Source organism: Pholcus phalangioides, unplaced genomic scaffold (assembly GCF_987345545.1).
Source record: "Pholcus phalangioides strain wild (caught in Gottingen) unplaced genomic scaffold, Ppha-v1.0 ptg000005l_1, whole genome shotgun sequence".
NCBI classification, from domain to species: domain Eukaryota; kingdom Metazoa; phylum Arthropoda; class Arachnida; order Araneae; family Pholcidae; genus Pholcus; species Pholcus phalangioides.
In genome coordinates, this window is record NW_028301598.1 from 10,151,797 (window position 1) to 10,166,481 (window position 14,685).

At 35.0% G+C, this 14,685-nt stretch overlaps 1 protein-coding gene across 2 annotated transcripts in view; it reads right to left on the minus strand.

Moving 5' to 3' along the window:
• Window positions 1-1,242: 1,242 nt before the first annotated feature.
• Window positions 1,243-14,685, minus strand: part of LOC149086274 (E3 ubiquitin-protein ligase RNF126-B-like) — a 57,016-nt gene continuing 43,573 nt past the window's right edge. For both annotated transcript variants that reach the window (XM_089232303.1, XM_089232302.1), the window contains exons 8-10: window positions 8,931-9,024; window positions 7,020-7,135; window positions 1,243-3,389 (exon numbers count right to left, since the gene is read on the minus strand). In XM_089232303.1, coding sequence (XP_089088429.1) covers window positions 3,168-3,389; window positions 7,020-7,135; window positions 8,931-9,024 — 432 coding nt within the window. In that variant the 3' untranslated portion in view covers window positions 1,243-3,167. The remainder of the gene's footprint in view (window positions 3,390-7,019; window positions 7,136-8,930; window positions 9,025-14,685) is intronic.

Sequence of the window (14,685 nt, forward strand, 5' to 3'; positions counted from 1 at the left end):
TGTGATCCGAGGAGCTTTGAGAGAAGGGTCTGTGTGAGTACTTTGTAAGGAGTCTGCAGGATCATTTCCACATTTACTACCATTACATAAATGACAAATTTAGTGCTATGAAATAATTTATTATGATATACAAATTATATAAATGCAATACATTTTTAATTTTATGGAGGTGTTTTGACATTGATCTTCACTGCAGGTGGTCTCTCGTGCATTGACCTCCACCACAGGGAGTTTGATGTTGCAAACTCCCTGTGGTGGAGAAACACTGCATTATAGTCACCTTTCCTCAGCACTGACCGGTACAATAAGTACCAAATGGTGTTATATAAGGATTATCCTATAGGTTTAGCTTTCGATATAATGATTGTTAACAGAACGATGGGGGTGAAGATAACAATCATAGACAGTGTTTTGTTCACAATATTAGCTTCGATATCAAGTTTGTAAAATGTGTGTCACAATTTGCATATAGATAGAGGTGTATTCTTGGTATCAACCCAATTACTATATTTTCTTCCTTGAAACCCACTTGGTATACATCAACACAATTTGGTGTTGACTGAACCCTTAAACATCACCAAATAAAAAGTAATTTAACCTTAAAATGTAACAATTTCAAATGAAAATATAGCCAAAATTAAAAAGACATTACTCAACACAACATTTCCTATCTCTGGCATTGTAACATAGTAACAACACAGCGGAATACTATTTCTATTGGTGAAATATCATGAACATAATTAATTGCAAACCACAAAGCCATGAAAAAAAAGGAATCGATCTAAGCATGCTGAGGACAATGCCATCACACAATAATATGGAACAATAGTTTATTTCAGTGTGGACAAACTTTTTTCTTCTATTAATTCGAGAGAGTCCATAGCTGCCGCCATGAGAAATGATGAAATTGAATAGCCTGGGTTGATTGTAATAATTTACTTCGTGCAAAACATAGAACATCACCGATAAGCAACAATGTAAAACTAGCATAAAAACATACAAACAAGAAAACGTTTAAATAAAATGTGACACAAGATACAACAAACATGCGAGCAAAATCGTATAATTTTCAATATATTTGAGCACTAGTTAGACTAAACAATCAATAAAACTTTTTTTGCAACCTTAGATACGAAAGAAAATTGCTGCAAAAGCTAGTTGTCAGAGCTTAATAAGTTTCTTGAGAATTTGGAGGTTGGGAAAGAACGTTACTACCCTCAATAAACACCACATTTCTTACTCTTCTGTTTCTGGTATTTATTCAGAAACAATACATGTGTCAGATTTTATTTTGGAAAAAAGACATTTTTGAACAAGTTCATGTTTCAACAGCACAAATATCCATTATCTCTTTACTGTAATTTCCTGACCAAAGTCTGCAGATTGCACAGTGGAATACCTCGATTAACCACAGAAGTAATGCTTCCAGAGTCAACTCGGATATTGAAACATTCTGAAAACATGAAAAATAAAAGCTGACCACAGGCAAATTCATTGACAAAAAAAGGTGGGACTTCAATATACAATGGTAAATGTGAAAAATATGCAAACTTTCAAATCGCCAATTTGACTGGTTTTCTTACCAGTCATGTGTTGTACTGCAAATATGAGAGATCAGTTGAACTTTTGTCTGGTAGCGTGCATCAGTTGATAGAGGCTTGGTTTTGTTCCAGACTCTGCCACACACCTGGGCTGCAAGAGATCTCGGCGGCAGACTCCTGACATTCATTCATTCATTCAAAGGCTTGGTTAATAAAGGTTATGCTGTATCGGGGCAAGACAAACTAAAAAAAAAAGAAATCGGGCACCAGCTAAATTTTCTAGGAGACAGGCTTTGAGCAGAACAGCAAAAATGGATTCTTTTAGGCTTTTCCAGAACATAATGACTTTTTCCCCATCTTGGTGAAAATGGCTACACAAATTCTAAAAATTTTGCATTGTCCTCAGACTTCAATATAATCATCACACATCAAAAATTTTAGGTGTCAATGCCAATTTTTCAGTCACCATGGAGACCTGGCACTTGTGATTTGTCAAACCCTGTACTGCAAAAATGTTTTTTTTTTTAAATCTGACATACTTAATGTGGATTATAGACTGCTTTGCATTATCTGCCACTAATATTTTGATAGATTTAAATAAGAAAAAAATTTAAATTTTCTCATACAATAATATATGGCTTAGAGGAGAGAGAGAATAAAAAATGTCACTTAGCGGCAAAACAATCTCTTCTATCCCTCAATGATGAAAGTAACAACCAGAAATTTACATACACAGATTATAGGCAGGAAATTACAGTACTTTCGAACACATTCAGGTTTTTGTGATTGCACATTCTGCAAATGCTTCTCATCAAATATTAGTGCAACAAATGAAATAAAAAATACTTGTTGCCTGCTAATGAATTTCATCACAGAAAAGAAAACATTCATGTCAAGCATCAAATGAAAAAAAAATTCTTGCTGTGCTGTTTATTCTGCTGAGCACTATGTTTTGATTCTGCAATATACGCATTAAAAAAATTATAAAAGATGCAAGAACACCCAATTGATTACAGACAAGAAATACGACCACATCAGTTGATCATAATAGAAGAGGAGGTCGAAATCGTAACTATATGCATAGTTTTTGCTCTGAATTGAAACAAAAAAAAACGTAATCTTTTCAAGGACAACAGTGACACAATAAATATATCTAGGAATTATTCGAATCGCTAATTATCGACAAATCATTAGGAATTCAGAGAAAAATTGATAAATAAAATAGATCTCGTAAAAGAGAAACTATATGAAACATTTAACAAAGAAAAAGTTCATTATATCCATTTTGGTAGGTGCTTTATAAACAGTTTTCTCCTTTTTACTCTCAAGGATTGAATAATACCTCTCAAGAGAGGGGGAGTGGGACCACAAGTACTGTAATTTACACAGATATACAAAGGCAAGAAAAAATATATAATTTTTTTTTAATTTTTCACTGAATTTGAAAGTGATTTTTTTTCCAAATTTCTGGGACTACTCTCTGCGAGATAAATAATACAGACCTCTGCTCTGAAATGCAATATCGAAGTCCCTCGCCCCTATTCTTTCCTTTCGCACGCAGTTTCAAAATTTGTCCCGAAGTCTTTAGATTTCACACAAAACACCACCAGTGGACTGGAGGTCCAATCACAGCTCATCAGAGTAATCAAAGTCTGTCGACTCATGCCGATCGTTAGCACGGCCAGACGTGGAGGGGTCACTCTGCGTTGTACTCGATTCACTGACGTTCCTGGTCGAAACACCACTGGGTCCAGGTTCCGGGTTGAAGGCAAAAGGGTCTTGGTAACCAAAAGAAGAAGGGTTACCTTCGTTCATAAGAAGCTTCCTGCAGATGGGGCAAGTACCGTGCTGGAAACAAATGAGAGCAAAAAATGATTTAAAAATGTTTTTATACATGATTCCACAGTTCATAATTAGAAAAATAATTTTGCACACATATGCAGCTGTATGCAATAATTGCCAAAATGCTTCAAAATGCCAATTTGAAACATAATAAGTTAAGCGAATGTAATCAAATGATAAAATTTTAGCGCCTGATGGGAGCTTCCACAATGATATTCCAAATATACACTCATTGCCATAAAAATTTGCGCACCCAGAAGAAGTCGTCAAAATGAAACGAAATTTTACACATGTCAGTACTACGTTGATATAAGTAAGTGATTAGAAAATCCAAGAAAAAGGATCATTTATTGCAGAAAAAAGTACAGATGAACAGAAGTTTTAGTACTCTGTTGGACCCCCTCTAGCGGGAATGCACGATGCGATACGAGCGGGCATTGAGGCATACAAGTTACGTATGATGTCCTGAGACATCTCGTTCCACAGTTGCTGTAAATGCGCCTCTAGTTCGACCAACCTCGTAGGGTGTCCAACTTGCCATCCCAAATGATCCCAGATATGCTCGATTGGTGACAAATCTGGGGATAGAGCAGGCCAGGGAAGTGTGGTAATGTGGCGGAGGCAGTCTTGTGACATCCTTGCTGTGTGTGGCCTAGCATTGTCTTGTTGAAAAATAACTCCTGGGAGCCCTGCCATGAGTGGCAACACATGTGGCTGAAGGATGTTATGGATGTACCGCTGGGCTGTCATTGTGGCATGGATCAATATTAGGGGTGACCGTGTATCATAAGCAATGGCACCTCATACCATGACACCAGCTGTGGGAGCGGTGTGTCGCTGTTAAGCGAAGGCAGGATTGAAGCGTTCACCACGGGGCCTCCACACACGAACCCGATTGTCATCACTGCTCAAGTTGAATCTCGATGCATCGCTGAAGACGACCTGGTTCCATTCCGTTGCAGTCCAATCCCGTCGTGCTCGAAACCACACCAAACGGAGGCGTTGGTGGGTGGGTGTCATTGGCAGCACACGTAATGGGCGCAGCGATACCAGATGTCCTTCAGCCAGGCACCTTGCGATGGTTCGGGAAGACACAGGGGCCCGTAGTGAAGCTGCTGCCTGTGTCTGGATAGCGGCCAATGAGGCAGTTGGCTCTACGTGTGCGTTTCGGATGATGTGACGGTCTTCTCGACGACTGGTCTGTCGAGGGCGTCCTGAACCTGGTCGCCGTGTAAATGACGTCTCTTCTGTCCGCTGGTCCCAACACCCCCTCACAGTAAAATCAGAACGACCTAGTTGACGAGCTACTCGCCGAGCTGACCACCCAGCTTCCATCATCCCGATGATTCTTCCCCTATCGAACTCTGACAACTGTTCATATGGTCTTCGACGGCGGCGTAACAGCATGTCTACCTCAGCATTTCCTTTGCAAACGATTAAATACACACCAGCAAGCTCTGCTTACCTGTTTTATACTCCAAGGTGAACGAAGTTCAACGCCCTCTAGTGGCATTACACAATGCGCAATCACGCTGCATTTCTAATCATTTGCATATGTGCCCGACATGTACCTTCAGGCCAACTTTCGTTTCGATCCCACAATTATTTCTTGATGCGCAAATTTTTATGGCAATGAGTGTATTTAGTGCAATTTTTTCCATGCACAAAATCTAAAAATTAAGCAGCTTTCTTTCTGCACTTTATATAGGGATTAAGTTCAAGTTTATTTTTTTTACCATTTTTGTTTACAAATTTTTATGGCAATGAGTGTATATGTGCAGAATATAAACTATCAACTTAAACAAAATATTCATGCATTCAATGGAAAAAAGGCATTTTTCATTTGCCAAAAAGTTGATGAGAGGAGAAAGGAGTTTTTCGTTCATTAAGCACAGAACATGGTTAAGATACATTGGAAAATAGTTTACCCTTTGTTATAAATAGTTTACCCCTTGTTTATAACCTAAGAACAATAGAATGAGATATGCATTGCATGTCACTTAATGTGATTGCATCAGAACTCTGATGACAATGATTGGTAACTATATCCAAAATAAATCTGGAAGCAAGTACAATGATCATATGTCTCGTTTGCTAGAACAGGAACTATAAATACAAATACAACGCCACAACAGGCAAAATGCCCAACGAGGTGACTGAGAAAAAGATGCCCATAAAAATATGGATGTCATATATTTAAAAAATACAGCAACCCAATTAAAAATGCAATTAACAAAAATTATAAACAATATATACACATGATAAATATCAGACAATGTCCATAAAGAATACTTATGGTTGTCTTATTCTAAATATGGATAGCTTCTCGATTTACCCCAACATGTTTACCATTTAAAAACAGGACAACTCAGATTTTCTTTTCCCCACATAGCTGGTTGCAAAATGTTCAATCATTGTTGTTGTTTTTTTCATATTGTTCAAAAACAGGATACTTTTACCCCTTTAAGCTTTAATCCTGTATTTTTGTTCATTCAGTCATAGTTGAGGAGTTAGAATGTAACTACCTAATCTTTTTTTACGGGGACTGCAATATACACTTTCTTTTCACAATGTACACGGTATGTTCCATAAATCTCTTGAGAAAGTCTTTATGGAGAAAACTGTGAATCTCTGGACAACTGAAAGAAACTGACCATAAACTAAAGGTTTAGCAGATCTCCAAATGGATCATAGGGGCACCAAGGATTGCAGCTCAAAGAGGAAAAAACATGAAGAAAAACTTGAACTGAGTACAGAAATGGTTTTAAACAAAGGTGGGCAGGACACTTTCTGACCCCCAACATAGATTTCCAGTCTGAAAACGATAACTTACAGAGGAAAAAATGAGTCTTGTTAAACCTTAGCTTCAAAATGCAAAATGCAAGAAAAAACATTTTGACAAAAAAAAATTTGGTGACAAAAATTGAAGTCCTGATAACTATAAATAAATTTATGACATTGAAAATTTGGGAAAAAACAGCATTAAATATGGGTAAAGTGGTTTTTCCGCATTTAGAGCAGTTTTTTTCCAAACTTTCCTTTTTCTTTTCTTTCTTTTTTTTTTGCTGGCATCAGGACAGACAGGGCAACAACTTTCTAATTGGGTTTTTCAGCACACAGGGACTGTATGAAAAGTTAATTTTTTTTATTTTAATAACTATACAACCACTTGCAACATGATTGGCATATCTCAGTACTGCATGTTATTTGGATATTTTTTTTAATTACAAGTATGCCTCCAGGATCATTGATTTGCCAGTAAAATGCCATATGCCTTGTTACCTATGCACGCCGTAGACAAGGCATCTTCACAAAAGCTGTTGCTCCCTGAAACACCGAAAGTGCTCTATGCCCATGTCCGATTTCGTGCTCGTAAGCACTTAATCAAAGTCCTGATTAAACACCTTACACAAATAGCATTCAAGAATTAAAATAATCTTGATTTTTCATGCATTTCATATGTCAAACTAGCCGTATGGGTGCTCTTCTTTTGATGATAGGTACAGGCAGTGCTTGCGATTAGAAAAAGGTTGAAGATCTCTGTTGGAGACATAAAGCAATTTCATGGAAAATATTTTTTGTGCTATCATATTCAAAATATGAGGTTCTTATCAATTCAATAAAAACCAGGCTTACCAACTGTAACCATGGAATGATGCAGTCCTTGTGAAAATGATGCTGACACGGCAGTAACCGAACAGGTTCCCCTAGTTTGAAATCTTCCATGCAGACCGTGCACTGGAGGTTCTTTTCTGAAAGTACAGTAAACAAGTTCAAATTACAAGGCTGCAAGCTATATGATTTTAACTTATGTAAGTAACAGCATTTAGTTATACAAAATTTCAAATGTTCCCCAGCATCATCTCCAGCCAGAATGTAGTAAAAATTTAGAGAAATTCAGAATTTTCTAATGTCGGAGTTTGTGGTGTATTTTCTGGCATGCTGCAATGCAAATGATTAAACTGAAGATGAACGCAAAGTTTACGCCTGTGATATACACATGCTACTACTACTACTTAACCATACGTGCACCTCGTTCACATTCCTCTATGGAAATTCTAACAAATTGATTCATGCCAGAATGTGCGTGTACACGTTGTGAACCTGTAGTGAAGTTTATTTCTATGTAATGCTTGTTATGTGTAGCGCTGCCATCTGCCATCAATTTTTCTAACTATGAGTGCAGTGTAATAATTGAAGATTTTACCATTGTAGGCCTGTTGCTTTCTATGTCAAGACATTTTTAATGGGGAGATTAACTCGCATTCGCGTCTCGAAGTTGGGAACCACCAAAAACCAATTTCAATCTACCACCACTGTGGCGACAGTGGGATTCGAATCTGGACCCTTGCAATGCGAGTCTGTCATTATGACCACTTGACCACCACAGCAGCTGTGATACAAACTTATCTCCAACTCCCAACCCCATCTCGTCTGAAATCACCACAAAATTTGTTAATCACGACAGTACCTAATTGTCTAGGGAAAATATGTTGTAAATTTTTTTTTTTTTTTGACACAAAATAAGTGTTCCGAACTCTGCCACAAAGCTGGGCTGGAAGAGGTCTCGGCATTGGGATAAGTCCAGTGGCAAAGTTCTGGCATTCATTTATCTAGCAGCTGTGATACACATGCTACTAAGTAGTGTGATAGCATGCGATTTTCAAGCATATACAACCAATGAGAACATTTTTAACATTTGCACGAACATTACCAATAATCGCATTGGTTGCATATGCTCGAAAGTGGCATGCTTTTGTGCTACTTAATAGCATGTGTATCACAGGCCTTATTAATATTGTGAGGTATTACTTGCATTTATGTTACACTGCACAAAAATATTTTGCATTAAAAAGTTAAGAACATTTATTCAAATTTTTAACCATGACTTCAGTCATGAAAATACAATTCCCCTGAAAATAGAAACAATATTTCATCTAAAGAAATAAAAAAATTTATGCTGTAAAAAAAAAAAGATTTTGATAAGAGAAAATTAAAATTCTCTTAGGGAAGAAATTATTCTATGGGAATTGGCAATATAAAGTTGAGCAAAATTGCTATCTTAAAAATAACAATAATACTTTCACAATGCCTGCAAATGTAATTTTTTTTTTGACAAAGGTTTCAAACTCTGAATTCATTGAATCCCTACAATTCAGATGACTTAATTTCATGATATTTTTTTAGAGAATATCATATAAAAATTTTGAGTGTGTCTCAACTTACGAAGCAATAAAGTCAAACCTCGATATAAAAAAAATCTGTTAAAATCAACATTTTTATTTATTGTATCAAAGAAAAACATACCTGGTTTGTGATTGAAACAAATATTAAAGAATTTAATAAACTGAGAAAAAATAAAATTAATAAACTGAGAAAAAATAAAATTAATAAACTGTAAATAAACTTTAATAAACTGTTAAATTGAGAAATTCGCTAAATTGGAGTTCATCATATGTGGGGTCTAAGTATGTTATGAACAGTATAGATTTCCAAGCTGTGTGTTTCCACATTTAGGCGAGTTATTTTACAATAATTTAAACTTACCAACTTGTTCTTCACTGATGTTGACTGTCGGTATTTCTTCAATCTTCTCACGAGGTAGAGGTGGCGGCCCAGTTCCATCTAACTGATTTATTAGCTGTAAATTGAAAAAAAGAGGTTCAAATAATAACAGATTAAACCAGCATGCAATATTTTTTCAACACAAAAAACATATTGGCTCTTGACTTTTAAACAGTTCAATCATCTATGGCAGAGTTTCTCAACCTGTGGTCCGTAGACAGACTTTATAATTCAATTCTAACTGAATGAAAAATTATTTAGTTGTTGTAATTGATAAAAGTAATATCCATATGGGTTCAAATAAAAATTGTGTCTCCATACTTAGGTTCACCATATCTCATCAAGGAAATTCCAGGAAACTGTGATCCCAAATACAGGATATCACTAATTGCAACCAAAAAAAGACAAATATATGACCAATTTGTTAATTACTGCTAAAATGGGTGTAAGGTGGGGGAAATAAAGGGCTGGCTACAAGTCGCAGTAAACAAAAATGTATTTGATGAAAAATATTTGATAAAAATACATTCAAATGACATTCAAAATACATCAAATACATCGAAACATAAGAGGAATTAGGATATTAAATATGGCAAAATATGGGACGTAGTCGAATGTCATCAAACACTTTACCATAAGTCAGTAAAATCTACAACTATAGCATGAATACCAGAACTTTGCTACTAGACTTATCCTGTTGCAGAGATCTCTTCCAGCCCAGCTTCGTGGCAGAGTCTGGAACACTTTATTTTGTGTCCAAAAAAAAAAAATTTGACAACATATTTTCCCGGACAATTGGGTACTGTCGCGATTAATAAATTTCGTGGTGATTTCAGACGAGATGGGGTTGGGAGTTGGAGAATAGTTTCTCGGTTTTGTTAACATGGATTAATGTACACGTATTAGGATGGAGATATATTTAAAAGCAACTGGAGGGGGCTACCACGCCATCTCATCTGTTATCTTACACTTGTCATATTATATACACAAGATACAAAAAAAAACAACGAAATGAGAATTTTATTGTGAAATATAAAAATATTTCACAATAAAATTCTCATTTCGTTTTTTTATCCATCGGAGCGAGTCACCTCGCTTAACATCTTATTGGTGAGCAAATGGGTTTGCGGACTTGGAGGACTACAACTATAGCAAAAACCGGTGAAAAATTGAGAAAAAACATTTAACCTGACAAATATGTGAGATGCATAACATTTATAGCCATAAATTATGACCTGTAATTATCATAATAAGTTATGAAAATGCTGTTTATTCTCGATTTTAGTGAACATTACAAATTTAAATAAGCATCGTTGAAAAAACGGGACAAAGGTATAAAAAAAATTGAAAACAAACAAAAACCCAGGAATGTTCTGTAATACAAGACTGTGGTCTGTCACATTGTTTCAGAAATATTACTGGTCCTCCGGTTCAGAAAAGTTGAGAAATGCTGATCTATGGAATTATTTTGAATTCATTCAATTAATCAAATGTCATTGACATTCTGATAGTTCACAAAATGATAAACAAAAATTTCAAATTAAATAAAACATAAATGAAGGAATAAAACAAATGAAGCATCTGCTCAAAGTTTTTGAGTATCAACCCTTTAATTGGTTTTTTAAAATTTTCCTGATCCGCTTGCATCATTGCTGCCACCACATTAGAAGAAAAAAAAACTTTCCACCAAACTGTAGACATCACCACCTATTTTCAGGAAGAATTTTCTTTTTTGTGATTGTAAGCTGATAAATGCTTCCCTCCCACCAACAAGAAAATCAACTTCACTGTTCACTCATCGCTTTTATTTCCCTCACTATAATACAAAGACACCTGACATGAAGTATATAGCTTCCTAAAAAGATAAATACTTTTTTTGGAAAAAAAATCATTTTGTATTATTTATACTGAGTGTATATTTTTTACCGTGCTGAAAGGAGGAAAAAAGTCTTTCTTTCTCTTTCTGTTATCTTACCTTTGAACAAAAGCTGAATCTGCTCACTGGCAGTTGATTAATTGGGGGGGGGGGGAACATGTTTAACTGTAAAAACAACTTTGATGCTTATTTGGCCTCGTCAATGCCAAATATAAATGTTTTAAGAACCAGATATATTTTGGGATGACCGAAGAAGTAAAGCAGATCAAGTGTGACAAGATATCTCGGGATTGCCGCTGTAAGGGTAAAAAATGTTCCAAAAAGTCTATACAGTAAACATTTAGCTTATGGGAAACTTTACAGTAAAACTTCAGATTTAGAATAATTCAAGTCGTCAAAAACGTCTGAACGTGCAAAAATTTCAAACAAATTTTGACTTGATGAACTATAGATATCTCACAATATGCGAGTAATAAATATACCAAAGCTTTCCAGACGAGGAAAAGTTTAAAAAGGGCAGTGTCTGCCAAGTGTCCTGTGATCATGACTAAAAAGAAAATTTTTTCTCTTCCAGTGAAGCAAGGCCGCCATTCTAATGAGTTCAGAGGTCAAGCCTTAGCATTTCTTGTGGGCACTGCTTTTATTATTTTAATGAAAGACCAAACTGAAAAATATGTATGCGTACAAATGCACATTAATAAAAATTTTTGATAGTTTAAGGGCCCTTGTTTGACTTAGGGACCTTTCCCCAACCTCATCCACAGCTTTCATAGCATGTGCCCTAAAAGAATGCGCACCTTCATTAAGTGTTAATTCAAGCAGGAATTCAAAAGCAAAGCCCTGTGCTTTTTTGCATCGCTCTACTTTTCATGCAATTAAAGTTTTTTCTTCTTTTCACACTGATGGCAATAATTGATAACCACTAATATGAACCCCCTTCACACACAGGCATTTTGCAAGAAATTTGGATGGGCTGTATTTGAAGTATCAGCGATAAATCTAAAATTACTAAACAGGAGTATGGAAATAAGAGAAGAAAAAAACAACTTCCATTCATAGGGTTACAATGAAGCTTTGAAAAAAAATATTTAAAAAAAACTGGGGAGAGCTGGAATGGATTTCTTCCAGCAGCTCCCCAGGCACGGCATTAGGACGAGACACTTATCTAGACTGTTAAGGGTTAAATTTGTAATATGGAAGTCCTGTAAACATTGCAAAATCTGACATTTGCCGGTCGAAATTCAGAAAGTCAGCAGCTCTGTGCAAATATTATAACTGGATGTTTCTACTATGAACAAAGAACTTAATTCTACAAATTATTCTTCATAATTAAAAAAAACATGTAAAATAATTATTGTAATAGAAACTAATATGTAAACATTTATTGTAGGATTGAAACTGTCTTAAGATGGGAATAAGTTCAAAAATCAAGTTTTTAAGAAATTGAAAAAAAAATCTGTATAAGTGGTAGGGTTTTTCATTCAATAACCAAGAAATTTTTTAGCACGACGTTGGCCTCCAGGGACTCCTTTTTATTTCTTACCACTCACATATATATAGAGTGAAACTTGGGGACACTTTAAGAGTACAAAAAGTAATTTTGCCATTTTGTATCTTCATTCCCTTTTTAAACCTGTCAAACCAATTATTTATTTGCATACACTCACTATAACATAACTTCTCTACAAAGGAACATCATAATAAATGAAAAAAAAGTTGACTTGGCATGAATAATGTTGAGAATTTACCTGAAGACGACCAGTCATTAATTAATGCAACAGAAGAAATCAATGCTTGGCAAAAAAACTGACAAGAATTCTCTACTCTCTGTTGGTCCAGGTAAAATTTATTCATTTTTGGGCCATCAATACAGATTCTCATTAAATTATTAAAAGATTCATTTAACAAAGAAGATTGGCAGCATGCTTTAATCTGATTTTTAAAATAAAATTACATTTGTCAGCTGAAGTTAGTGAAATCAATAGGCTTTCTGGATATTATGCTGAGGTATGCAGGGTGTCTACCAAATACCAAAAGCAAAATTCTGTGACTTTTCAGGGACTTTTTTGTGACTTTTTTTCATTCGCTGGGCTTCCCACTCAAAAAATTAGAAAAGGTAGGATGGGGGAGAGTACCCCTCTTAGACAAAATAATCATAGCATAACTTTAAAAAATCCCTAGAATTTGTATTTTTTTAATAGCACTATTGCAGTACCCTATAAGATTGACTCAAGCCAAAGCAAAATGACAGAAATGACTTGGTTAAAAAAACAATTTTAGGCCAAAATAGGATCTTAGCAACACCGAATAATTCCTTTCTGCTCTCCTCACAATATATTACATTTTTTTCTGGGAGTCTTCCAAAGTCCAGTCTGTCAACTCTCTTCAACAATAAACACAGCAAATTATGAAGATATGTAAGTTTTTAAGAATCATACTCTTTCAATACCACTTTCAAAAGCATAGTGCAAAATGTGTAAATTACAAAAGGTCCGATATAAATAAGTCAAGGTGGACCAACTGGTTTCACTGCGTTCTCTCTCTTTTAAAAAGGATTGGTTTAAATTTTAGTGTTCAATGCCAGTGATTTTCAATTTTTGACAAATGAAGCACTTTCATTTCTAGCTCTTTACTTGAGCATTGTAAATATTGTTTATGCTTCTGCATGCCCTAAAAATACAGAAGGCGATTGAGTGCTATTGGGTATCAGCAAAGTCATAAAACCTAGAATAGGTCTATTTACCCAACTACTTTGTTATGCAAACTGTTGTTTCACCTATACACAAAATGTGCACCATAATTTTGAATAATGAATGTTAGCTACTGTCCATGAACTCCATGACCATGAACAGTAGTAAACACAAAATTATTATTTTTTAACCAGGCAGAAGTTTTTAATGAAACTACTCTACTTGTAGAACCCTCAAACTAAGCAAATGAAAAATTACTAAACCACAAATTCTCCACAAACATCTCGCCCCCAAATAAACTTAAAACAATACAATTTCTGCTTTGGCAGAATCATTAATTGCAATCTACTACATTTGTATTATTTGGCACTATGTCCATGATTCCCTCCTCAAATAAAATCAATTATACAAATTTTGTTAATAGGATTTCATTAAAAAAATAGGAAAAGTAGGACAAAAGTGGGACATTTTACCAAAAAAGGACGAGTGGGAGCCATGCATTTGACAAAATGTGCCATGCTGGACTGTTTTCTTATATCAATGGTTCCCAAAATGAGAGTAGCGACCACCTAAGGAGGTTTGGGTTAATAATGAAAGAGGAACGTAAGTGAATTTACAAAAGAAAATAATTTTTAATAACATTTAAATTTATAGTTGATTTAAATACAATGTCCCATAGAAACTGCATCTTAAGGGCTCAAGCCACATAAGCCCCCCACAAATGCATACATCGATACAGGTTGTTTTCCTAACAAGGTTGGAGGGGGGACTAATGGCCACCTTCTGCTTCTGCCCAGGGTTGGTAAAACGTAAAAAAACCGAAAAACTGGAGTTTTTTGGTTTTAATTGCATTTACATTAAAAACAATCATTTTTTTAAAAATCATTCAAACTTCTAATATAATTAAGTAAAATAAAATGTTATTAATGTAATTACAATTTCCATATTAATTAATCTATAAATATTTCTTACATTTCAATAAAAGCCAATTTTTGCAATTTAGCAGGGGTGGAAAATGGAAATTTTATTTTTGTAGCAGCATTTATTAGTTTTGTAGTACTTAAAAAAATTTTGGCAGTAAAATACACAGTTTTTATATACATATATGCGGTAGCATACACAGAATTACTTTTTACTTTAAAACGTGTTATCTCAGTTCAAAAGAAGGGGG